Here is a 27,000-nt window from a genome sequence, read left to right on the forward strand (position 1 = left end):
CCACCTACACACGCCAAGTACACACCACCTACACACGCCAACAACACGCCAAGTACACACCACCTAAACACGCCAACTACACACCAAGTACACACCACCTACACACGCCAAGTACACACCACCTAAACACGCCAACTACACGCCAAGTACACACCACCTACACACGCCAAGTACACACCACCTAAACACACCACCTACACACGCCAAGTACACACCACCTACACACGCCAAGTACACACCACCTAATTACGCCAAGTACACGCCAAGTACACACCACCTAAACACACCACCTACACACGCCAAGTACACACCACCTACACACGCCAAGTACACACCACCTAATTACGCCAAGTACACGCCAAGTACACTCCACCTGAACACACCAACTACACTCCACCTGAACACGCCAACCACACATCACCCTAACGCGCCAACTACACACCAACTACACACCTTAACACGCCTTAACACCAGCTCCCTACGCCTGTCAGATAATGTACCACAGTGCGGTGCAGGTCTTTCTGATCTGTACCAGTTTCTGGGTAACAGAACATTTTAGACACTAATAAACGGCGCAGGAGCACAAGATAGATGTTTCTAATAAAGTGGCCAGTGAGTTTGAGAAATGTGAGATTGTACAGCATTACACTCTGTTTTAAGACGTCCCTGCTTCTGAACTGTGAATCATTCAGTTTTATATTTATATACATATCTGTGTGTATTTTGTATTTATTAATCAATATAAATAAAGATTATGCCTGTATTTTACACTCTGGAGCGTCATTCATATTTAACTACCCCAGCAGCCAATCAGGGGTCGCCTACCGCTTTACTCATTTACATATCAGCGTATTATCACGTCCAGCTGACCACCTGTTCAGGTGAACCGGCCGGCCTAGTCAGCCAATCGAGGCGTTGGGCAGTAGTTGCTCGGCAACAGGTTGAACCAATCAGCGTGGAGGTTGGTGTTCTATGTGAGAGAGAGAGGAGCGTTTCACAGCAGCCGGAGCGGAGAGAGGGAGTAAACAGCGCTGAGGCGACGATGGCGCTGATTTTAGAGTTATTTTAGAGTTAAACCTGCTTATTTTCATTGTTTATCGCTGCCGGAGGCTTTAAAGGAGAAACCCGAGCGGAAAAACGGCTGAAGGTGAGCAGAAAACCTCTCATTCACATCAACGGAGCTGGAGCTGGAGTTGGACAACTTCCCGTTCCACCTTAAATGGTGCAGCAGTTGCATTGGAGAGCCTGAAGCGCGCCAATGCAACTGCTGCACCATTTAAGGTGGAACGGGAAGTTGTAATGAGGAGCCAGCTCCTAGAGTTCTGGTCTCGCTGGCGTTTGTTTATAGACATCGGTTGTTTGGTAGTCGGTAGTTTGGGGGTTTAAAAGTGGTGTTATATCCCATAAATCCGCGTTTAGAGGCTCTGCCGTTAGCTCGGCGGCTAAAGCTAACCGCAGGTGCCTGGCAGGTTCCGGCGCTGGCGTTAGCTTTAGCGTTAGCCGCTAGTCCCGTGGAACCTCAGACAGGTGCTGGGAGACCTAGAACGCAGAGGTAAACGGCAGCAGGTTGGAGATTAGAGGTTCTGCTGACTGTGTGGACTTCACTGAGGTTCTGTTTCAGGTTCTGCGCATGACCGTCAGTCAGTCTGTCTGGAGAACCTCAGCCTCCTCCGGTCTTCTGGGTCTGAGACGCAGGGGTCTGGGAGGGCTTTGGCGGATTTATGGGTCTTCTGAGGTTTCTGTGAGGGATCTTGGAGTTTTGTGGGATTTTGAAAGGTGTTTTTAGATGTTTCCTCAGAGTTTGTCGGGTTTTATTGGGTTTCAGAATTAATTGTTTTTCCCAAGGTTTGTTAGCAGCTTTGTGTTTTTTGTAATATGTTTGAGAGGTTTTTTTTTTTTTTTTTTTTTTTTTTTTTTTTTTTTTTTTTTTTTTTTTTTTTAAGTTTCCTCAGAGTTTGGTAGGTTTTAACGGGTTGCCAGGTGTTTTTGAGGTTTTCTGAGATGTTTCCTCAGAGTTTGTCAAGTTTTACTGGGATTGAGGTCGTCTTCTTCTTCTTCTTCTTCTTCTTCTTCTTCTTCTTCTTCTTCTTCTTCTTCTTCTTCTTCTTCAAGGTTCATTGGCAGGTTCGTGGGTGTTTGAGATGTTTCCTCAGGCCTGTTTTAGGTTCTGGAGGGTTTATTCATGTAGGCTAGTGGAGGTTTCATGATTTTCTGTGATTCATTATGAGGTGTCAGTAGATGCTGTGAGCATTTTGAGAGGTTTTCTGATGGTTTAGTAAGATGGTGAGAGGTTTGTGAATTTCTTGTGAAGGTTTTTGTAAGGTTTCTCTAAGTCTTTTTAGGTTTAGTGGTGGGTTAGTGGGCTTTTGTGTGACTTAATGAGGTTTTTGAGATGTTTCGTCAGGACTTGTGGGGTTTTAGAGGGTTTATTAATTGGCTTGAGGTTTTTGAGGGATTTTGAGTTTTGTGACGCTTTAATAGGAGCTTTAGAGGGTTTCTCAGGGTTTGGGGGGTTTTGTTAGAGGTTTGAGAGGTTCTTGTGAAGGTTGTTTCTCTGGGTGATCTGAGCTGTGGGTTAGTGTATAAACAGTAGCCTTGAGTATTGATTATGGAGTATCTCAGCAGTGTGAGTATGAACTGATGTGTAGTGTTTTTTATTCTCCTTCATGAACCATGAAGTTGTTGTTTTATGTTGAAACGGTTCAGGTTTCCGTAACGTTCATACGGTCAGTCTAATCTATGGTCCGTTACTGTAACCGGTTCTAGAGGCTGTTGAATCGCAGGGTGTGTAATAACTGTGTGGTTATTACAGGTTACTCTGTGACGGTAATAACTTCAGGTAGAACCGGAGTTTATGGCCGTTCTCATCGCTATGGTGATAAACTACTACACAGTGTGATGTTCTTCGTTTATGGAGGATGTCATTGATTTTTAATAATGCGTTTCACTCCAGAGAGAGCTTCATTAGTCCTGTTTAATCAGGTTTGCTGTGTGGAGCGTTACACGCAGAACATGCTGTGGTTCTTGATGGTGTTTTAAAGGGGCTCTGCTGTCTGTTCCACCTGATCAGGCGTCAGGAAATATAAATATCGGGACTGTCAGGAAAGATTTTTTTGCGTTTTGCCCGCCTCTGTCTATCTATGTAGTGGTTAACCATGGTTCTTCAGGGGTTCTCTAGGAAAGGGAATGGTTCCATATAGTACTATGTGTTCTATGTAGAACCATTTGCACGCTTCAGTGGTTCTTTGCATGGTTGTGGGGGTCTGACTGCTGCTCTGTCTGAATGTGGTTGGTCCGGTTCTGCTGGAGCTCTTCATTAGAAACCCTGCCTGAGGCTGGGGTGGGATCCGTGTGTGATGTTGCTGTGGAGTGTGTCTGCTGCAGTGTGTGATGTTGCTGGGGAGTGTGTCTGCTGCAGTGTGTGATGTTGCTGGGGAGTGTGTCTGCTGCAGTGTGTGATGTTGCTGGGGAGTGTGTCTGCTGCAGTGTGTGATGTTGCTGGGGAGTGTGTCTGCTGCAGTGTGTGATGTTGCTGGGGAGTGTGTCTGCTGCAGTGTGTGATGTTGCTGGGGAGTGTGTCTGCTGCAGTGTGTGATGTTGCTGGGGAGATGAGTCTTTTGATGTTGATTTGTTCATTCATTTTTGTTGCCCATCACAGCAGCACATCATACATCCTGTAGCTTAGCTGGACCGGGCTGTGCTGGGCTGGATCGGGCTGGCCTGGACTGGGCTGGGTCTGAGTTTAACACTGAGTGGTGTTGCACTCTGAGCTTTGGGTTGGGCTGGGCTGGACCGGGCTGGTTCTCTGACTTTAACACTAAGTGGTGTTGCAGTCTGAGCTCTGGGCTGGGCTGGACCGGGCTGGCCTGGACCGGGCTGGTTCTCTGACTTTAACACTAAGTGGTGTTGCAGTCTGAGCTCTGGGCTGGGCTGGACCGGGCTGGGCTGGACCGGGCTGGTTCTCGGAGTTTAACACTGAGTGGTGTTGCAGTCTGAGCTCTGGGTTGGGCTGTGATGGCCTGGACTGGCCTGGACCGGGCTGGTTCTCGGAGTTTAACACTGAGTGGTGTTGCAGTCTGAGCTCTGGGCTGGGCTGGACCGGGCTGGGCTGGACCGGGCTGGTTTTCTGACTTTAACACTGAGTGGTGTTGCAGTCTGAGCTCTGGGCTGCTCAGGGTGTGATTGGCTAATCCTCTGGTAGTTAGCGTGTCAGGCTAATCCCACAGCGTGGTGCTGCTGTCTAATCCAGCATGGCGGACTGTTCTGTTTCAGCAGTTCCTGCTGATGACCCGTGTTCTCCGGGCTCCGAGTTCTGTGCTGAGATGGGAGACTGGTGGACCCCGCCCATGATGCCGGACCCCTCGCACGGTAAGATCAGCATGTGTAAGGATCTGCAGGTTTCTTCCCTCCGTCTAATCCGGCGTGTTTAATCCCGTCAGACTCTGATAATCTGCTCCTTCTGTCTGAAACGCTCTGGGTTATTCTGACTGTCGCTCCTGCAGGCTGCGTGTGTTTTATTGTGAGTGCGGTATATAAACGAACGAGAAACTGGACAGGCAGCCGTCCATTAGGCCTGCAGCCCAATTGGCCCCGCCCATTAGGCCTTAGTGGACTGTTACTGTGCTGATGTAGTGTGACTGTGCTGTACTCTGTGCAGAGGGGTACAGTGTGGTGCAGGCAGGTCTCTGCAGGTCGTCGCTCTCCTCTGTACTGTGTTAGTGGACTGTGTTACTGTGCTGTACTCTGTGCAGAGGGGTACAGTGTGGTTCAGGCAGGTCATAACACTGTTCTGTTTCTCCTACAGACACTAAAGAGCTCTCCAGTATCTCCCACATCAGCATGTCTCCCTCCAGGCACAGTTCCTCTGCAGCGCTGCCCAAACACTCCTACAGCATCCTGAGCGCCTTCTGCACGGAGGAGAACGTCCAGCAGTGCGTCACCTACATCAACCAGGTCAGTGCTCTGATACGCTGAAACCTGCTGAGTTACGCTGAATACATACCGCTCTAAAGCGCTCCGTGTCGGGACTGGACTGAGCTGACTCGCCGACGCTGAATTCGTACCGCTCTAAAGCGCTCCGTGTCGGGACTGGACTGAGCTGACTCGCCGACGCTGAATTCGTACCGCTCTAAAGCGCTCCGTGTCGGGACTGGACTGAGCTGACTCGCCGACGCTGAATTCGTACCGCTCTAAAGCGCTCCGTGTCGGGACTGGACTGAGCTGACTCGCCGACGCTGAATACGTACCGCTCTAAAGCGCTCCGTGTCGGGACTGGACTGAGCTGACTCGCCGACGCTGAATTCGTACCGCTCTAAAGCGCTCCGTGTCGGGACTGGACTGAGCTGACTCGCCGACGCTGAATTCGTACCGCTCTAAAGCGCTCCGTGTCGGGACTGGACTGAGCTGACTCGCCGACGCTGAATTCGTACCGCTCTAAAGCGCTCCGTGTCGGGACTGGACTGAGCTGACTCGCCGACGCTGAATTCGTACCGCTCTAAAGCGCTCCGTGTCGGGACTGGACTGAGCTGACTCGCCGACGCTGAATTCGTACCGCTCTAAAGCGCTCCGTGTCGGGACTGGACTGAGCTGACTCGCCGACGCTGAATACGTACCGCTCTAAAGCGCTCCGTGTCGGGACTGGACTGAGCTGACTCGCCGACGCTGAATTCGTACCGCTCTAAAGCGCTCCGTGTCGGGACTGGACTGAGCTGACTCGCCGACGCTGAATTCGTACCGCTCTAAAGCGCTCCGTGTCGGGACTGGACTGAGCTGACTCGCCGACGCTGAATACGTACCGCTCTAAAGCGCTCCGTGTCGGGACTGGACTGAGCTGACTCGCCGACGCTGAATTCGTACCGCTCTAAAGCGCTCCGTGTCGGGACTGGACTGAGCTGACTCGCCGACGCTGAATTCGTACCGCTCTAAAGCGCTCCGTGTCGGGACTGGACTGGTGTGTGAGACGGTGTGTTTTTTTGTCCGCACTGCTCCTCTTTAGCTTCATTAGCCTCATAGCTACAGAGCCAAACCTACAGGTGTGTGTGTGTGTGTGTGTGTGTGTGTGTGTGTGTGTGTGTGTAGGAGGCGAGCTCTCTGGGTCTCGGTGGGGTCTCTCTGGACTCCGGAGGTCCAGGGGTCTCTCTCAATGCAGTGTCTGCACTGAATCTGTTCTATGAGCTGCTGCAGCTGAACAGAAGGAACCAGCGCCAGCTGCAGGACCTGGAGAGCCAGCAGCTGAAGAACTGCAGTAACCTGGAGCACCTTCAGACCAACAACTCCAGACTGAAGGTACGAAAAATACCTTCATTCTTTCCTTTTTTATTCTTGCTGTTCTTCACCGAAAGCTCCAGTTGCTCTTCGCTGTGGTAAAATGATGATCCGACCAGCAGAAATGGTCTACAGTTCCTTTGAATAACATCCGGTTCCACTGACTTCCATTAGAACTTGAAGTTTGATCTTCTTCTGGAACTTTCCTGATTCGGACACGATGTTCATGTATCACTGCCAACTTGGCGTTAATGTCAGAACTTATTAAATAATATGGGGTTACTAGTGATTGTGGGACCATCGCATTGATAGTGTGACGTTAACCTCGAGTCCAACTTGCTTTTCTTTGCCGTTGTTTATTTAACAGGCACAACACGTGTCCGATTTTATCCAGTCAAAAAACAGAAATCGCAACATTACAAATGCTCATTAAAAGTGATAAAACTAAACCCATAAAACAAACGGCGCACAACTGAACGGCCAGATTATGAAGACACGTGTTGATTCAGTGGCTATGTTGGGAGATCTGAGTGGTTTTGAAGTAGGTGACTTCATGCAGTTCTCAGATCTGGTGAGAATTCAGATGATGTGATGAACAGAAGGAAAGTGCTGACTGAGTCTCAGCGTCCTCTGATCCAGATGTTCGCCCCACTGTATTTACACCCTCTCTGAGCGCTGAGGGAGCGAAAGCAGCGAGGATTACACATCTAGCACTGCGTATGGGAGTTTAACCAAACACAGAACCCCCAGCACTCCCACCTCGTCCACCTGGTCCAGCACTCCCACCTGGTCCAGCACTCCCAGCTGATCACTCTGAGCTCCTGAAGAGTGTAACTAGTGCCATGTTTCACCCTCTTATAGTCCTGTTTTTTTTACATCTTGTTCTGGATATTACGAGTTGTCCTTGTTATCTGTAAGTTATCTAGTGCGTCCATTTCTGTGCGTTCTACAGTAGAACCTCAGTTGCAGTTACTGTCATGCAGAGAGAGACGTTAGCAACCACAGTTACCATGGATTCATAAAATCTGTCATTATCATATGAAAGAATGTGAGTAGAACATGGCTTATCTAATCAGCTCCTACAGTCAGAACTTCCCTTGGTTTCACAGGACTTCATATGATCTAATCGCTGTAATGTTCTCCTGTTTGTGTTCACCAGGATCAGCTAGAACACACTCGCAGGGAGAACTCGGGTCTCCATGAAGGAGAACGCCAACTACAGCTGAAGATCAGAACCCTGCAGAGCTGCCTGAAGTCTGAGAAGGAGGAGGTATTAAAGCTGTGCTTCAGATAAAGAACATTTAAAGTGGTGGTTCCGATCAGAATCAGTTATTTATAAAGTTGGAGCAGGTATTAAAGCAATGGTTTGTATTTGCCAGTGTTGTATTGGAATTTTCCGTTCCACCTTAAATGGTGCCGGAGGTGCCAGAATGTAGCTGGAGCTCCGTTTATGGTGGGATGGAGAGTTAGAATAAGGTTTTGGGATTAAGACTCCATGTTGAGCGTGGTGTCTCAGGCTGTGTGGAACCTCTAACAGGCTGGATTTTGTTTGCAGGTCCAGAAGCTCCAGAACATCATTGCCAGCCGTGCCACTCAGTATACCCACGATGCCAAGCGTAAGGAGAGAGAGAGTGCCAAACTGAAGGAGAGGCTGAACCAGCTGCTGGTGGACAAACGGGACAGAAAGCTGGGTACCTGTCTCCATGTTCAGGAACAGAAATGACCAGAAGAAAAGTAAATTTACACCTTAAAGCACGACTACAGCAGGCAGACGACCCCAACCTGTAGCTGTGACTGCATGCACAGATTTTCTGTAATCCAGCTCAACACGTTCCAATTACAGACTCGGATTGAGGTGTTTATTCTCGCTCTGTTCAACAGTCTGATGGAAAATCTTTACACGCTCACTACAAGTAATCGGACGCAAAATGACACGTGGAGAACTGCTTAGCGTAAACGTTACCATGACAGCAGACATCACGTGATTTGATCAGTTGGCGTGTTTGTTTTAACTGCTTTAAAATGACGTCAGACTCAGGAAAACGTCCTTCACGCGTCCTTATTAAAGAGGGCAGAGAGGAAGACGCCGTGTTGAACGGTATAAACTGTGCATGCGCGTCACGTCAGTGAGAACGGACTTAACCTTTCCGATAGGGAATGTAATCGGATACAGACGTTTACATGGATATTATTCTCCTATTTAACGGATTAATTACAGGATTACACACCTCGATCAGCCTGGTAGAAACTGTATTCCGAATGGCCTCAATCGGACTCTAGACTATTCCGACTGAGGTGTGTACATGGACGGATTATATTCCCGATTGAGCTGTTAGTGGGATTATTAACGGATTATTAGGCTGTTTGTAAATGTGGCTACTGTTACACATGTATATCAATTTTAATGCATCTCTGCTGCTTTAGGGCAGAAGTTCCTACAGTGGTCAGTATCTCCATCCACAGCATTCACAACCACCACCACGCTGTGGGTTTCTCTATGAAATATGAAGTAAACTGAATGTTCACCGTGTGTGTGTGTGTGTGTGTGTGTGTGTGTGTGTGTGTCGGTCTGTCCCTCCTTCAGCGATTGAGATGGTGAACTGTGTGAGTCGTTCTGATGGAAAGAGAGGACTGTGGAAGACAGGAAAGATGGAGGCCAGGTAAGGCCCTCTCACCAGTGTTTACAAGCTGAAAGGGGAATTTCACCCATGTTCTGAAATTCCCCCATAATTCAGTGTGTGAGATGTAGTCAGAGAGGTTCAGATGGTTTGGTGTGAAGTGGTTCAGACGTCTTTCCAGTGGTGGTGATGGGAACCAGGCGTCGCCATGACTACAACACAGACATAGACACTTTATTTACCACCCAGAACCTCCGGAGAACCTACACGAGTCTTCTGAGCTTATATTGAATGTTGATGATGGAAAACAGTGGAAAATCTGGAATACTGAGTTTTCTTTGGGGGCTATTTTGCCGCACAGCGCCCTGCATGTCTCCCTCCACCATGAATGGAGTTGAAGTTCTCTAAACTCTCATAAAACAGCGTCTCAGTCATCAGGCAGTGAATTCAGAACCAGCTCATGTAGGAACTTTCTGTAGGAGCTTTTAGAGGGACGTCTGGTTCCCATCACCTCCACTGTGAGCGGCTCTGACTTGGTCAGTTTATCTTTATCTTTATCTGGACGACTGTTTCCATGTTATTTTGATGAATGTAATATTGGCCTCTCAGACACGAGGGGGAGATGTATAAAGCCCTGCTGAGTGATTACGAGGCGAGGCAGCAGACCCTCATGCAGGAGAACTCTGAGTTGAAGAAACTCCTGCAGCACATGAAGAAGGATATGGTGTCCATACTGAGCCCAAAGAAGCCCTGCAGCAAAGCCCCGCCCACCGACGACAGTTGCACCAAAGCCCCGCCCGCTGACGACAGTCTGGAGCAAGTCAGTACACGCGGCCTCCTCCCTCAGAGAGGGCACCGCACTGGGTGAAAGGACGGTGTTGTGTTGTAATTATGGGTTGTCTGTTTAAGATTAGACATTCTTTAGTTTTAGATTTTCTTCTGGTTTTTTTTCACATTTGTCACGCCTTTCAGATCATTCAGCTCATTTTAATACAAGATGAAGACAATGCAAGTAAACACAGCAGTGAAAATGTAAGATGATTTCAAAACCAATATCGCCTGTGTGGAAAAGTAATTCCTTCCCAAACATAACCGGTTGTGCCGCCTTCGGCAGTGACGACTGCAGTCAAGCGTTTGTGATGACTTGCGATGAGGCCCACTCTTCTTTAGAGTTGTTTTAGTTCGGTTAAGTTGGAGGCTTTCTCAGCATGAGCTGCCTGTTTACTGTCCTGCCACAGCATCTCAAGGAGATTCAGGTTCATGCGAGTTACAGCCCTGAGGAAGCTGTGAGGCACTGGAGAGCAGGAGACCGCTTTCTTTCCAGGCTAGCGGTTTAGCAGCTGGCTAACTCGAAGCAGCGTCTCTCGCACGACGCGGCGATCTGATGATACTGTAGATCAAACACGGCACACAAGCACTGCTTTGTTTAAACGTGGCTGAAAGGAGGACTCTGTCTGTCTGGTGTTGAGAGATTTCAGTTCAAACTACAGTAGAGAAACCCAGTTCGTCTACTAGCTGGCGTTTGAATACAGTCATATGCTCTGATGCGGCAGGACCGATGGCACTAAGGCGGTCTGATCCATCACTGACATGCCGAGCCAGCTGATGTTTGCTGTTCGTACCAAGTCGACGTTGTTGAGAAATGAAACGGTTCAGCGTTTGTAACGGGATAACCGAGCCTCGTCACCAGACGGCTATAAAGAATCGGTTCTCTATTAAATTATGACTTACCGAAACTGCGGCCGTGCTTTTCCAGCTGGTAAAAACCACTCGCCAGACACTTTCTCCCACCGTCCCGTGACGGATCTGTGAAATGTTCCAATGTATGGTGAGTGTTTATGTTCCGACCATAAACGATGGTTTGAAACGGCGGTTAACTACCCAGGAACGAACATCAGCCTTCAGACTTGCAATAATAATGGTTTGACATTTATCGCAAAATGTATTGAGATTGAACGTTTGAGTTTTGTCATAACATTTTTGGCCATATCGCCCAGCTCTAACTGTAGCTAACAAGTGATGGAAACTGGAAGTTGCACAGGAAGCTGGATTCCTGTTGACCAACTTCTTATTCAGATTTGCTGGTCCACCTTAAAAGGTGCAGCAGGGTCACTTCCGTCACTGCCCACCAAAACGACCGTACAAATCTACTTGCATGTGAAATATAATGTAACGCTCTGCTTAGAGGCTACACAGGACATTCGTTAGGGGTGAGGCCTACCTACCATTTTATAAAGAAACCAAAAATGGTTAAATATGTAACGTAACAAATTCCATCCGACACACCAGTCAAATAAAAATGGGCTGTAATTACTGAAGTAAAACGTTGTGTGTTTGGTGTGTCAGGCTGGGTCTGAGGCAGAGGACGAGGGGGACGAGTGCAGCAGGGACGCTCTGGAGCAGGTGTGTGGAGCAGCCCGAGAGCAGCTGGCCAACAGCATCCGCCTACAGTGGAGGAGACTAAAGAACCACATGCAGAGACTGGACAGCCAGGGTATTCTCTTCATGTCTTTACCAAACGGGTTTGTGGTGTTAACGTTGGCTTCCTATAACAGAGCTGACGGTGTTTGCAGTGTCTTTGGCAGCCAGTCAGGAGGACACGATTTCCATCAGAGAACACGAGGAGGCCATGCAGCGCATGAGGGTGGAACTGCAGCAGTGCAAGGAGTTTATACAAACACAGCAGCAGCTACTGCAGGTACCAAAGTTAGGGAACCAAAGATGCCTATTAGGGGGCGAGGGCAGCCAGGTGGGAGTGAGGGAGAGTACAAGACGAGGGAGTGGGTCAATGTGTGATATACAGGGGGTTCTGGGGGTCTAGGATCTCCCATTAACATCTTCGACCCCATAAATATTTCAAAATCAAAATTCTGTGGGTCCCTGAAAATAAACTTATGACGTTATGTCTGTTAGAGGATAAATAGACACTCAAATCTAGATTCAGTGGAGCATGCTGTTGATCTGCTTCCCCCATAGTCAGCTATTGCTCTGGTGGCATTAACTAACTAGAGCTGCAGCTCTGCCTCAGGGTGGCGCTGTAGCAGACTGGCTCACCCAGTTGGTCCTTCATAGTCTAGAAACCGCAACTCTGCCTGGATTCCTCTGAAAAACTTTCCAATGAGCTGCAGCAGATCTGAAAACCGGAAAACTCGCCCAGTTTCCCAAGAGTTTGGAGTGAAGAGTGACGGTTCCTCATTCCTCACACTGAAGACAGAACAGCTACTGTGAGGAAGAGCGCAGAACCGCACTGGAACAGAGACTCTACAGAAGAGGAGATGAGGAAGATCTCAGTTACTGTGAGGAAGAGCGCGGAACCGCTCTAGAACAAAGACTCTACAGAAGAGGAGACGAGGAAGATCTGAGTTATTGTGAGGAAGAGTGCAGAACTGCTCTAGAACAGAGACTCTACAGAAGAACAGCTGATAAACGTTTACTGGCACTGAAGCATCAGATTGGTAAGGTCGGGGGGTCAGGTGTTATTTTGAGATGCCATTGACCCAACTGCCTTCGTCTTTCAGACTAACTCAAAGTGCCCCACTCGACATGACCTCCATCGTCCTGTAGCCTGACCCCCTTGGGGCACTGGATTGCAGAACGAAGTTGGTCAGAACGTCTTGTACCCTGACTCCTTTGACCTGACTGCCCTCCATCGTCCTGTAGCCTGACCCCCTCGCCCTCAACCTGACTGCCGTCATCCTGTACGCCGACTCCCCCTCCCTGGAGGCCTGCAGGACAAAGGTGGTCAGGTGGAGGACAAGCGATTTGAAGTATTATTATTGGGACCCTTTGGGTTTGCAGTGTTCAAACCAGTGTGTCTGTGCTGTGTGCAGCAGCAGCTGAGCTCCCCCTTTGATGACGACACGGCAGCTCTGCTGAATGATGGATACACTCTGGAGGAGAAGGAGCGACTGAAGGAGGAGTGGAGGCTCTTCCATGAGCAGAAGAGGAACTTTGAGAGGGAGAGGAAGAGTTTTACCGAAGCTGCTATACGCCTCGGCCACGAGGTAAAGCACCAACACGCACATGTGTTTAGAACCGAGCAGGAGAGGAGCATGGGGTGATAAAGGTGAGGGCACTGGCCTTTATGCACTGTTGAATTATTTTACCTCTTTGTAGTTCATTTATAGGTATTTGTCATACACACACACATATATACACACATATATATATATATATATATCACTCTCACTCACACACACACACACACTATACCAACCATCTGCCAGACCAATACTCCACAAACTACAAATAAGGGACCAACTATCAGCATTTATTTCTATGTGCAAGTTAAAGGCACCATCTTGTAGAAAAATACTACTTAACCTGTAAGTCTAGCTTTAATCTGGGCAAGTGCACCTGTGATCTTATTTAATAAAAAAGCATCAGGGGGTGAATTAATGCCCAGAACAAACTAGAAACCAGAAAGATAACAAGACTGATCTACCACAAAACCAAATTACAGTTTAAAACCTACCTCTGTCTCCCGAAATATGGGAAAGAAAACGGGGCGCTCACCCCACCTACTGGCACAGAGAGGGGTTTACAGTCTTCAGACAAACTCAGGCCAACACACTAGTTCACAAAGCCTCAGGTGCTTGCTCTGGTCAGATGGAGGCTGATGGCATGGGTGTGACTGTAGGACCAGCCATCCCCTTCTGCAGTGCATCTCTGCCCCATGAGTAGCTGGAGCACCCCCTGCATTTTTTTTCTAAATAAATATGATTATCATTAATTGTGAACCAAGAAAGAAAATAGGATCATTTGGATTAAAACCATTCTACCAAGTGAGGTGTTCCTGTGTTTTATAGTCATCGTTTGGGTAATTTCTTGTTTTCTGTACAGAGAAAAGCGTTTGAGGAGGACCGCGCTCTGTGGCTGAAGACCCAGTTTTTGAACATGACTCCGTTTGTGGACCGTAAAAGGCCCGCCATGATCGAGGGTCGCAGTGCCTTATCAATCAGTGAGTACAGCAGCACTGATGAACAGCTGGGTACAGACTCTGTCCTTCAGAGGACAAAGGACAGGATTCAGCAATAAGCACTAAGATTTTATGTTTACATGCACTTATAGCTCAGAGCTGAATCAGTTTACTTGTGATGGTTCGATGATGATCTAAGATATGAAAACACTGAAGGTAAGAGCTGAATACTGCTGAGCGCTGTAATGTAGCAGGTGTTGGTGTTCGCTGTTTTCTCTGTGCAGATGCAGAGCCTGAAACCAAAGTACTGTCCACTTCAGCTGCCCCAAACACATCCGTTCCCCACCCAGGATTTACCTCCAACACACCTTCACCAGCACACCTGCCTTCCACAGCAGAGCTTTACCGCACACTGCAGCTCTTCCCAGAGAGCAGGTGGAGCCATTACACCTTCTCACTGCACTAACCCTGCACTACAGCTCGTCCCAGACACATGGTGGAGCTACTATTACACCTTCTCACAGCACTAACCCTGCACTACAGCTCATCCCAGACACATGGTGGAGCCATTACACCTTCACTGCACTAACCCTGCACTGCAGCTCATCCCAGACACATGGTGGAGCTATTGCACCTTCTCACAGCACTAACCCTGCACTACAGCTCATCCCAGACACATGGTGGAGCCATTACACCTTCACTGCACTAACCCTGCACTGCAGCTCATCCCAGACACATGGTGGAGCCATTGCACCTTCTCACTGCACTAACCCTGCACTACAGCTCATCCCAGACACATGGTGGAGCCATTACACCTTCACTGCACTAACCCTGCACTGCAGCTCATCCCAGACACATGGTGGAGCTATTGCACCTTCTCACTGCACTAACCCTGCACTGCAGCTCATCCCAGACACCGGGTGGAGCCATTGCACCTTCTCACTGCACTAACCCTGCACTGCAGCTCATCCCAGACACATGGTGGAGCTATTGCACCTTCTCACTGCACTAACCCTGCACTGCAGCTCATCCCAGACACATGGTGGAGCTATTGCACCTTCTCACTGCACTAACCCTGCACTGCAGCTCATCCCAGACACATGGTGGAGCTATTGCACCTTCTCACTGCACTAACCCTGCACTGCAGCTCATCCCAGACACATGGTGGAGCTATTGCACCTTCTCACTGCACTAACCCTGCACTGCAGCTCATCCCAGACACATGGTGGAGCTATTGCACCTTCTCACTGCACTAACCCTGCACTGCAGCTCATCCCAGACACATGGTGGAGCTATTGCACCTTCTCACTGCACTAACCCTGCACTGCAGCTCATCCCAGACACATGGTGGAGCTATTGCACCTTCTCACTGCACTAACCCTGCACTGCAGCTCATCCCAGACACCGGGTGGAGCTATTGCACCTTCTCACTGCACTAACCCTGCACTGCAGCTCATCCCAGACACATGGTGGAGCTATTGCACCTTCTCACTGCACTAACCCTGCACTGCAGCTCATCCCAGACACATGGTGGAGCTATTGCACCTTCTCACTGCACTAACCCTGCACTGCAGCTCATCCCAGACACCGTGTGGAGCTATTGCACCTTCTCACTGCACTAACCCTGCACTGCAGCTCATCCCAGACACCGTGTGGAGCTATTGCACCTTCTCACTGCACTAACCCTGCACTGCAGCTCATCCCAGACACATGGTGGAGCTATTGCACCTTCTCACTGCACTAACCCTGCACTGCAGCTCATCCCAGACACATGGTGGAGCTATTGCACCTTCTCACTGCACTAACCCTGCACTGCAGCTCATCCCAGACACATGGTGGAGCTATTGCACCTTCTCACTGCACTAACCCTGCACTGCAGCTCATCCCAGACACATGGTGGAGCTATTGCACCTTCTCACTGCACTAACCCTGCACTGCAGCTCATCCCAGACACATGGTGGAGCTATTGCACCTTCTCACTGCACTAACCCTGCACTGCAGCTCATCCCAGACACATGGTGGAGCTATTGCACCTTCTCACTGCACTAACCCTGCACTGCAGCTCATCCCAGACACATGGTGGAGCTATTGCACCTTCTCACTGCACTAACCCTGCACTGCAGCTCATCCCAGACACATGGTGGAGCTATTGCACCTTCTCACTGCACTAACACACGCCCTGCTTAAACACTATCAGAGGGTGAGGTTTATAGCTCAGGGGCTGGGTTTGAAGTGTGTGGGGTATAAAGATCAGTGGGTTGAGTTACAGCTTAGTGGGTGGATATAAAGATTAGGGGGTGGGGTCAGAGTTCAGGGGGAGCAGTTTAAAGATCAGGAGGTAGTTATGGCTCGGTGGGTGGGTATAAAGACCAGGTCAGACCCCTCAGTCATGTTCAGAGCTGTGCGTGCTTCACCCTTGGCTGGTTAAGTGAAACGTTCCAGCGTTCCACTAATTTAACTCTCATTACTCATTACTCTCATGAGAATGTCCTGAATGTTCCTCCTGTTCTGAACGAGAACCCTGATGGAGATGCTGACACTGGTTCCTGTTTTTGCAGAAACCCCGGGAGACGGGGCAGTAACGGGTTTCAGAGCGGGGACACTTTGACCAAATCACGTCTGAGGAACAGCTCCACAGACTGCAGCATCTTCTCTCTGCTCAGAGACGAGAACAGCGCCGCCTAGAGGCCCTTCAGTGTTAGTATCTCCAGAGACTGCCTCTCTGCTCGCTGCACTCGGCATGGTTCGGCTTCCGTTATCAGTGCAGCTGCAGGATCGCGCTCCCAGCTGTTCCTCTGATCAGACAGTGGACTTTAGATATGAGCTCAGAGACGGTCCGAGTGCTGTTTACCTCTAAAATCTGACCATGAAAAGGTACTGAGGGTTATTAATGTTCACTTCAACACAACAATAAACATGTTTAATTACCAAGTGTCGCACGAGCACTTTAAAGAAGACGCCAATGGTTTGAAAACATCTCATTCATTTCAGCGTTTGTTTCTATTTAATACTAATTTAGTGAAGATCTAATATAATTTTTAGGGGGTGAAAGGTAAATATTTTCTGCCATTGCCGTGTCACTACACAGGGGCCAGTGAACTAGAACAGTTCTAGAGTATATTTTTATTGGAAAAGAATAGCTATTTGGTTGAATGTACTTGTAGATGATTGTTCTGTTTTTGTATGAATATTTAATTTTTGCAGCAGTGACTAGTTTTTTCTTTTTGTCTATGTTTTTTCTGTTATGTGCTGAATTTTTATGTTTACTTCTGTTTAGTTCTGTAGACGGATGATGAATGTGTTTTTTAGAGATCAGTTTTGGCTGCTGGAACAACAAATCAATGCAATAAAAGTTTAAATATTGGAGTGTTTACAGAATTGAATGCTGTGGGTTCAGTTTTAGAAACGGACGTTTTGATGCTTCCTCTTTTCTGACTCTGAAACCGAAACCCAAAGTGATGGTTATTAAAAAGCAGCTTTTAAGTGATCTGTATTTAATCGAAGCTCCTACGATAAAGATCTAAATGTCCATCTGTGATCTGGTTATAGCGGAGACATGCACTCGTTTACACCTCTCCACTGACCTTTTATCAGATTTGGTGAGAGGAGGAAAAGCTCTGACCACATTTATTACATGGTTTCATTTTCTTCTCCATGCGATACCAAAGTAATACCAAGACTAATATCCAGATACCAACGCAAACAGTGGTACTGTTGAAAGGACAGAGCACTTTATGGTTCTACAGTGTAAAGCAGGACATTAGTTCTCTAAGGTTACTTAATTAGATATTTCTCAGTGTTTATGTATCTGTGTCTCTTTGTGATGATCCAGCTCAACAATCCCGTTCAAACACTTCCTGAATCCGTAGAGCCCCCCCCTTTCCATTCCATCTCGTCACGAGATCATGCGAGACTGGCATCCGGAGTTATGAGCCTGTGAAGGGGGGCTGAGATACACATCATCTGCCTCTCACTGTGTGGACCAGTAGATACTCAGGATCTCCTGATGACTGACCGACAGTCACGCCGGAAACCCTTTATTCTTCATTCAGTCCACATTGAACCTGCTGTACGCCGGTATAAATGCTCCATTTTCTACACGTCTCTGTAACATTCATTATCCTCCTATGAGAAAGAAGCTGCACCTGGCTTTTCTCATTGAAATATCACACAAGTGTATATTAATGAGCACTAATCACAGCCCAAGTATCTCAACCTGGATCAACAGAGATGTTAGAAGTCTGAGTTAGTGAAAACCTGCTGGAGCTGAATTTGCTTCGTGAGGCAGATTCCTGGTATCAGATCGGCGCCGTCTGTAGTTTTAAATGTTGTTTACACCATGTTTGAAACTGGAAACACCACATCAGCATAAAATTGCTGTTAAATGCTTGACATTTGTAGACTGAAGGCTTTATTTGTACATTCACAGCTTTTCTTGAGCAGATCTCGGGCTATTGGACCCTGAACCGCTGCTACCGTTGGTGCTGATTAAATTTGCCCCATCTTTTATCAGAAAGCACTGACTGATCCATCCGTGCTCCTCCAAATCCACTCCGGAGTGCTGAACTAACTGAGACCATATTACGCAAATCCAGACACGGTTCAGTGATGCAGGTTTATTTCAATAAGCCAACACAAGGTTATTGCAGTTTAATGTTACAATGTTACAAAACTCAAGACTACCTTTTGTTGATCACTGTGGTTCTCAGTAGCACCATTTGGCTAAACATCGAAACAGCAGTATTATTAGCAAGGCTACCCTACAGCACCCTCGGTTAAAGAACCGTGGTTTACAGACAGAACTGAAGAACTGTGCTTTTAGAAGAACAGCTCACTCAGAAAGCAGCTATTTTAACTACCGCATACATTTGAGCTGAACTGCTCCTTCAAGCCTTCTCAATGGCGAACCTCCTGACGAGCGTCTTGGCGGACATCTTCCTCGTCCTCCAGCTCGTCTTCCTCGTATTCGCCCATTTCGTCTGCGGTGGCGTCCTGGTACTGCTGGTACTCGGACACCAGATCGTTCATGTTGCTCTCGGCTTCGGTGAACTCCATCTCGTCCATGCCTTCTCCCGTGTACCAATGCAGGAAGGCCTTGCGGCGGAACATGGCGGTGAACTGCTCCGAGATGCGGCGGAACAGCTCCTGGATGGCCGTGCTGTTGCCAATGAAGGTGGCGGACATCTTGAGGCCGCGCGGCGGAATGTCGCAGACAGCCGTTTTGACGTTGTTGGGGATCCACTCCACGAAGTAGCTGCTGTTTTTGTTCTGCACGCTGAGCATCTGCTCGTCCACCTCCTTCATGGACATTCGGCCACGGAAGATGGCCGCCACGGTGAGGTAGCGGCCGTGACGAGGGTCACAGGCAGCCATCATGTTCTTGGCGTCGAACATCTGCTGCGTTAGCTCGGGCACCGAGAGCGCGCGGTACTGCTGGCTCCCCCTGCTGGTCAGTGGAGCGAAGCCAGGCATGAAGAAGTGCAGGCGAGGGAAGGGCACCATGTTCACCGCCAGTTTGCGTAGGTCGGCGTTCAGTTGCCCTGGGAAACGCAGGCAGGTGGTGACGCCACTCATGGTGGCAGAGACGAGGTGGTTGAGGTCCCCGTACGTCGGGGTGGTGAGCTTGAGCGTGCGGAAGCAGATGTCATAGAGTGCCTCGTTGTCGATGCTGAAGGTTTCGTCGGTGTTCTCCACCAGCTGGTGGACGGACAGCGTGGCGTTGTAGGGCTCCACCACGGTGTCGGACACCTTAGGGGAGGGCATGACGCTGAAGGTGTTCATGATGCGGTCGGGATACTCCTCGCGGATCTTGCTGATGAGCAGCGTGCCCATCCCCGAGCCAGTGCCGCCTCCCAGCGAGTGGGTCAGCTGGAAGCCCTGCAGGCAGTCACAGTTCTCCGACTCCTTCCGTACTACATCCAGCACGGAGTCCACCAGCTCTGCTCCCTCCGTGTAGTGACCTTTGGCCCAGTTGTTCCCAGCACCACTCTGACCTGAAAGAACCCAGGAAATTGCTCAGCACTCATGAGCTTCGGTTTTAGGCTTCCTCTCTGATTCAGGGTCTATCTGGATGAAGATTATTCACAGTGTTAATTATCAGTGCACTCTCTGAAATAAAGGTTCTAGACTGTCTCTGGGTCAGTTCTCCTCCTGTCACTGGGGTGGGACCCTCAAGGCTCCATCTCAGTGCCTTCAGTCAGGGAACATAACTGAACCCTAAGCCACTGAAATGATCTGTTCTAAGCTGGACTGACTCCACACACCCTGCCTCGCCTCCAGGCTTTTACTCTACTGCTCTATTTTAAAACAATCGGTTATGAAAAGGAACAAATAATAATATATACAAGGTATTTTATCTTATTTTATTTTTCTCTACTTTTTTTTTGCACCGAGAACGGGGGGGTCATCCTCTTGCACAACGAAATTGAAGTAGGAGTACAATCTGCAATGGCAAAGTTCATTCACTCACTCATTCATTCATTCAAATACCAACTTTTCCCCTTGAGAAACTGATTTAAGCTTCGCAGTCAGACCTTAGAACCACTGCTGGAGCTTTGAGGGAACATCTGCACTGAGACAGAACTTTCATTTCTGACAGTGCACCGATAATAATACACAAACAGGTCTTACTGCTGCTGAAGACCAACTGCTGGTCTCTTTTCTCTGGTCTTTACTCATACATCTCCAAGCTTTTTACTCCTTTTGAAGGACAGAAGGCAGAATTTCTAAAAGTCTTTTATGGTATCTGTTGAAAGAATATGCCAATCTCTTTTTTCACAATGCTCCATTCTGTGTAATTGAATGGACACTCAACTGAGAAGGATTCTTCTGTCTTTCATCAGAATGTAATAACTTTATTCCTGCTAATAAACAGTTTTTGACTTTTGATTACATCACTGTGCACCTGCAGGTGGAGAAAAACTATATTAACCAATATCACTGCACCATGTATGTGATCCTCCTCATGAACTACCAGGAGTTGTTCCTCCTCCGGTGAGGGTGCTGAAGCTGCTGCAGGAGGCGAGTAACGTTCCACGACCCTAGTCTAAGACCCTAGTCTTGGACCCTAGTCCAAGTCCGACTCCTCAGTTGAGATGGAGTCTCATGTCATGGAAGGTAAAAGTTTTCTGATTTCCTGACACATTAATACTGTCACTGAGCTGCCTTGGTGGGAAGGCGGAGGAACATGGTGGTGGTGATGTATCTGGTCTCTGGTCTGTTCAGATTTGGGTCAGATTGTAGCTCAGGTAGGGCCGAATGTTCTGAGGATATATTTGGATTAAAGCTACGTTAGTCTAATGGCTGCAGTGCTGAAGATCTTGGCTGATGGACTGTGTTTGGGGTAAAGGGGGGTGGGGTGGGGCTGTCTGAGTCTGATTTCTTGCCGATCTGTTCCTTCACCATGTCAACAGTAACAGTGGGTGCAGGCGGTGCTGTTTCTGCTCCTGACTGCAGCTCTGCTAACAGCTCTAAAATTAGCTGAGTCACTCTCTCACTGTCAGAGCCTCAAAGCCTCACAGCCTCACCTGCCGAGAGCTGGGGTTTAGAAAGTAAGAGAAGATGACAGTGGTCCTCAGTCAGATCAGCAGAAACCTACCAAATACGAAGTTATCCGGCCTGAAGATCTGCCCAAACGGCCCGGAGCGGACAGAGTCCATGGTACCAGGCTCCAAGTCCACCAGGATGGCCCGAGGGACAAACTTACTCCCTGTGAGAGGAGAGAGAGAGGTCGGACATTCTGAGAGAAGAAGTTCTTAAATACATCAATGATCTGCAGACATATCTAAACCGTCTCACAGGGCTGGACAAGATCTCGTACAGAGAATGTCTGAAGAGAACCGTGAGAACTTTTAGCAAGATCCTGTCTGGCCCTGTGAGACTGGCGGTTTCTGAGCATTGCTAGCTGTATCATTTAGTGTTGAGTAGTGAATGTTAAAGATCAATCGTTTTATTTTTAAGTCTTAAGATTAAGTGAGTAAATTTTTCCCAATAATGTGGAAGTTGTGAACTGCCTTTATCCGAGTTGGACTAGTCAGAACCCCACATACACATTCTCCTTGCAACCAGAATGGGTGATGGGTAAGGCTTGGATGCAGCTGCTCGGCCATGGAAACCCATTCCATGAAGCTCTCTACGCTGTTCTTGAGCTGATCTGAAGGCCACATGAAGTTTGGAGGTCTGTAGTGATGGACTCTGCAGAAAGTCGGTGACCTCTGTGCTCTATGCCCCTCAGCACCCGCTGACCGCTCTGTCATTTTAGGTGGCCAACCACTTCGTGGCTGAGCTGCTGTCGTTCCCAATCGCTTCCACTTTGTTATAATCCCACTGACAGTGGACTGTGGAATATTTGGTAGTGAGGAAATTTCACGACTGGACTTGCTGCACAGGTGGCGTCCGATCACGGTACCACGCTGGAATTCACTGAACTCCTGAGAATTGTAGTTTTTCCTCAAAACGCCTGAGTTAACACAATTAAACCGTCTCAGTCTGTAGTGTGAGAATGCTGGAAGTAGCTGATTTCTTCCTCTGACGTCCACCGATCAGTTTACCTCACCTGTACTGACCATATAGAACTAAACCTGTAACCACTTACATTTGAAGATGCATCCTCAGCTACGATTCAGAGTTAAAACCTCGAAAAACTGACGACCGTGTGGGCATTTCAGACTCACTACGACTGAATGTCCCATTGCCACAGCAACGTAAACAGAATAGCAGCCTTGGGCAACCCCAGCCCAGCCTTGACCCCGGCCGAGGTCTGAGTTTTAATCCTTGGGAGGGAAACCGCGATTGAGCCAACCACTCCCTCAAACACCGCCAGCATCTGCTAAAGAACAGGTTTAAGGCTTAATGACTTGTGCTTATATCAGCGTAAACGTTCTGGGATACAGTAGAACGGCCACATTATGACAGAAGACTGACGCGTTTCAGAGTAAAACTCGTATAATCTAGAACATCAGTCCACTGCTGGGCCCCTGTTCTATAGTGTAACGGTGCTTTCATACAGGAGCACCTCCATATGTCTCTCTCTCTTTCTCTCTCTGTCTCCCCATCTGTCTCTGTCCATTCATTTCTGTCCATCTGATCCTGCAGCAGATCAGAGAACAGCCAGAGAGACAGACAGGTTCAGAGTAAACGGAGGGAAGAAGAAATAAGGGGAAGGACAAATTATGAAATGGAGCAGAGAGCAGACAGGGCGGGAGGAGAAGAAGGGATAAAGAACATGGTGGGATGGGGAGATGGAGGAGATGAGGAGGAGGAGAAAGGATGAAGAACATGACGGGGAGACAGAGGAGATGAGGAGGAGGAGGAGGAGAAGGGATGAAGAACATGACGGGGAGACGGAGTAGATGAGGACGAGGAGAAGAAATTAAGAACATGACGTGGAGATGGAGGAGATGAGGAGGAGGAGGAGGAGGAGGAGAAGGGATGAAGAACATGACGGGGAGACAGAGGAGATGAGGAGGAGGAGGAGGAGAAGGGATGAAGAACATGACGGGGAGACGGAGTAGATGAGGACGAGGAGAAGAAATTAAGAACATGACGTGGAGATGGAGGAGATGAGGAGGAGGAGGAGGAGGAGGAGAAGGGATGAAGAACATGACGGGGAGACAGAGGAGATGAGGAGGAGGAGGAGGAGAAGGGATGAAGAACATGACAGGGAGACAGAGTAGATGAGGACGAGGAGAAGAAATTAAGAACATGACGTGGAGATGGAGGAGATGAGGAGGAGGAGAAGGGATGAAGAACATGACGGGGAGATGGAGGAGGTGAGGAGGAGGAGGAGGAGAAGGGATGAAGAACATGACGGGGAGACGGAGGAGATGAGGAGGAGGAGGAGAAGAAATTAAGAACATGACGGGGAGATGGAGAAGATGAGGAGGAGGAGGGGAAGGGATGAAGAACATGATGGGGAGATGGAGGAGATTAACTCTGGTGAGGATTGTCTGATTTATCATAATGGACAGGCTTGGCCCCGCCCCACCATCCCTCGCCCCCCGCACCGCGGCCCTGCCCCACCGCCCCGTGGCCCTGCCCCACCGCCCCGCGGACACTGACCTGTGGCTTCATTGTAGTAAACGTTGATTCTCTCCAGCTGCAGCTCGCTCTCCCCCTGATAGCTGCCTGTGGCGTCAATACCGTGTTCATCACTGATCACCTCCCAGAACTGAACATCAGTATCAATATCAGTATCAATGTCAGTATCAGTATCAATATCAGTATCAATGTCAGTATCAGTATCAATGTCAGTATCAATGTCAATATCAGTATCAATATCAATGTCAGTATCAATGTCAGTATCAATGTCAGTATCAGTATCAATGTCAGTATCAATGTCAATATCAGTATCAATGTCAGTATCAATGTCAATATCAGTATCAATATCAGTATCAGTATCAATGTCAATAGCAGTATCAGTATCAATGTCAATATCAGTATCAATATCAGTATCAGTATCAGTATCAATGTCAGTATCAATGTCAATATCAGTATCAACATCAGTATCAGCATTGGTATCAATATCAGTATCAATGTCAGTATCAGTATCAATGTCAGTATCGGTATCAGTATCAATATGAGTATCAATGTAAGTATCAGTATCAAAATCAGTATCAGTATCAATGTCAGTATCAGTATCAATGTCAGTATCAGTATCAATATCAGTATCAGTATCAATGTCAGTATCAATATCAGTATCAGTATCAATGTCAGTATCGGTATCAGTATCAGTATCAATATCAGTATCAGTATCGGTATCAATGTCAGTATCAGTATCAATATGAGTATCAATGTCAGTATCAATATCAAAATCAGCATCAGTATCAATGTCAATATCAATACCAGTATCAGTATCAATACCAGTATCAGTATCAGTATCAATACCAGTATCAGTATCAGTATCAATGTCAGTATCAGTATCAATCATCAATAACTGTAATATCAACAAACACAGGACAATAACTACATCATACAGCATCAACACTGAAATGAACCACGGCCAATTTATCAGAAACGCCCTCTCTCTACTAACACTGACTGGCCACTTTATCAGAAACGCCCTCTCTACTAACAATGACTGGCCACTTTATCAGAAACGCCCTCTCTCTACTAACACTGACTGGCCACTTTATCAGAAACGCCCTCTCTCTACTAACACTGACTGGCCACTTTATCAGAAACGCCCTCTCTCTACTAACACTGACTGGCCACTTTATCAGAAACGCCCTCTCTCTACTAACAATGACTGGCCACTTTATCAGAAACGCCCTCTCTCTACTAACAATGACTGGCCACTTTATCAGAAACGCCCTCTCTCTACTAACACTGACTGGCCACTTTATCAGAAACGCCCTCTTTCTACTAAGGCTGACTGGCCAATTTATCAGAAACGCCCTCTCTCTACTAACAATGACTGGCCACTTTATCAGAAACGCCCTCTCTCTACTAACAATGACTGGCCACTTTATCAGAAACACCCTCTCTCTACTAACAATGACTGGCCATTTTATCAGAAATGCCCTCTCTCTACTAACATTGACTGGCCACTTTATCAGAAACGCCCTCTCTCTACTAACACTGACTGGCCACTTTATCAGAAACGCCCTCTCTCTACTAACACTGACTGGCCACTTTATCAGAAACGCCCTCTTTCTACTAAGGCTGACTGGCCAATTTATCAGAAACGCCCTCTCTCTACTAACAATGACTGGCCACTTTATCAGAAACGCCCTCTCTCTACTAACAATGACTGGCCACTTTATCAGAAACACCCTCTCTCTACTAACAATGACTGGCCATTTTATCAGAAACGCCCTCTCTCTACTAACACTGACTGGCCACTTTATCAGAAACGCCCTCTCTCTACTAAGGCTGACTGGCCAATTTATCAGAAACGCCCTCTCTCTACTAACAATGACTGGCCATTTTATCAGAAACGCCCTCTCTCTACTAACAATGACTGGCCACTTTATCAGAAACGCCCTCTCTCTACTAACAATGACTGGCCACTTTATCAGAAACGCCCTCTCTCTACTAACAATGACTGGCCACTTTATCAGAAACGCCCTCTCTCTACTAACACTGACTGGCCACTTTATCAGAAACGCCCTCTCTCTACTAACATTGACTGGCCACTTTATCAGAAACGCCCTCTCTCTAGTAACACTGACTGGCCACTTTATCAGAAACGCCCTCTCTCTAGTAACACTGACTGGCCACTTTATCAGAAACGCCCTCTCTCTACTAACAATGACTGGCCACTTTATCAGAAACACCCTCTCTCTACTAACAATGACTGGCCACTTTATCAGAAACACCCTCTTTCTGCTAACACTGACTGGCCATTTTATCAGAAACGCCCTCTCTCTACTAACAATGACTGGCCACTTTATCAGAAACGCCCTCTTTCTACTAACACTGACTGGCCACTTTATCAGAAACACCCTCTCTCTACTAACAATGACTGGCCACTTTATCAGAAACGCCCTCTTTCTACTAACACTGACTGGCCACTTTATCAGAAACACCCTCTTTCTGCTAACACTGACTGGCCACTTTATCAGAAACACCCTCTCTCTACTAACAAGGACTGGCCACTTTATCAGAAACGCCCTCTTTCTGCTAACACTGACTGGCCACTTTATCAGAAACGCCCTCTTTCTACTAACACTGACTGGCCACTTTATCAGAAACGCCCTCTTTCTACTAACACGGACTGGCCACTTTATCAGAAACGCCCTCTCTCTGCTAACACTGACTGGCCACTTTATCAGAAACGCCCTCTTTCTACTAACACGGACTGGCCACTTTATCAGAAACGCCCTCTTTCTGCTAACACTGACTGGCCACTTTATCAGAAACGCCCTCTCTCTACTAACACTGACTGGCCACTTTATCAGAAACGCCCTCTCTCTACTAACAATGACTGGCCACTTTATCAGAAACACCCTCTTTCTACTAACACTGACTGGCCACTTTATCAGAAACGCCCTCTTTCTGCTAACACTGACTGGCCACTTTATCAGAAACGCCCTCTTTCTGCTAACACTGACTGGCCACTTTATCAGAAACGCCCTCTTTCTGCTAACACTGACTGGCCACTTTGTCAGAAACGGCCAGCTTGTTCTTACAGTAACTGGCCACTTTATCAGAAACAGGATCTTTTATCCTGCCCACTGACAGCTGGTATAGGCTGTAAGG

At 47.9% G+C, this 27,000-nt stretch overlaps 2 protein-coding genes across 6 annotated transcripts; one reads left to right on the forward strand and one right to left on the reverse strand.

The window, feature by feature from the left end:
• Nucleotides 1-907: 907 nt before the first annotated feature.
• ssx2ipa (synovial sarcoma, X breakpoint 2 interacting protein a) lies at nt 908-17,175 on the forward strand. 5 transcript variants are annotated; one of them, XM_017687440.2, is made up of 14 exons: nt 911-1,147; nt 4,273-4,368; nt 4,805-4,953; nt 6,079-6,285; nt 7,424-7,534; nt 7,820-7,955; nt 8,849-8,924; nt 9,492-9,702; nt 11,229-11,376; nt 11,456-11,580; nt 12,716-12,886; nt 13,725-13,842; nt 14,085-14,235; nt 16,359-17,175. In XM_017687440.2, exons 2-14 carry the CDS (start codon nt 4,323-4,325, stop codon nt 16,483-16,485), a joined length of 1,776 nt encoding a protein of 591 aa, XP_017542929.2. In that variant the 5' UTR covers nt 911-1,147; nt 4,273-4,322; the 3' UTR covers nt 16,486-17,175. The 5 variants fall into 5 exon arrangements, with proteins under 5 accessions (XP_017542931.2, XP_017542929.2, XP_017542928.2 ...); XM_017687439.2 differs by having other exon boundaries at nt 912-1,147; nt 12,713-12,886; XM_037532273.1 differs by having other exon boundaries at nt 912-1,147; nt 4,276-4,368; nt 12,713-12,886.
• Nucleotides 17,176-18,396: 1,221 nt separating this feature from the next.
• On the reverse strand, nt 18,397-23,973 carry LOC108414561 (tubulin beta chain-like). Its single transcript, XM_017687443.2, has 3 exons — nt 23,860-23,973; nt 21,398-21,508; nt 18,397-19,793 (listed from the first exon to the last, which is right to left on the reverse strand). The coding sequence occupies exons 2-3, from the start codon at nt 21,456-21,458 to the stop codon at nt 18,697-18,699; spliced, it is 1,158 nt and encodes a 385-aa protein (XP_017542932.1). The 5' UTR covers nt 21,459-21,508; nt 23,860-23,973; the 3' UTR covers nt 18,397-18,696.
• Nucleotides 23,974-27,000: the final 3,027 nt, after the last annotated feature.

Source organism: Pygocentrus nattereri, chromosome 2 (assembly GCF_015220715.1).
Source record: "Pygocentrus nattereri isolate fPygNat1 chromosome 2, fPygNat1.pri, whole genome shotgun sequence".
In the NCBI taxonomy this organism is placed as follows: domain Eukaryota; kingdom Metazoa; phylum Chordata; class Actinopteri; order Characiformes; family Serrasalmidae; genus Pygocentrus; species Pygocentrus nattereri.

Bases quoted from the DNA above. Each gene is read 5' to 3' on its own strand.
- LOC108414561 (XM_017687443.2), bottom strand. From the start codon at position 21,458: ATGGACTCTGTCCGCTCCGGGCCGTTTGGGCAGATCTTCAGGCCGGAT. The intron at 19,794-21,397 runs GTAGGTTTCTGC...GGGTTCTTTCAG, and splicing joins GCCGGATAACTTCGTATTTG to GTCAGAGTGGTGCTGGGAAC.
- ssx2ipa (XM_017687439.2), top strand. From the start codon at position 4,323: ATGGGAGACTGGTGGACCCCGCCCATGATGCCGGACCCCTCGCACG. The intron at 4,954-6,078 runs GTCAGTGCTCTG...GTGTGTGTGTAG, and splicing joins GCGTCACCTACATCAACCAG to GAGGCGAGCTCTCTGGGTCT. The intron at 7,535-7,819 runs GTATTAAAGCTG...TTTTGTTTGCAG, and splicing joins TGAAGTCTGAGAAGGAGGAG to GTCCAGAAGCTCCAGAACAT.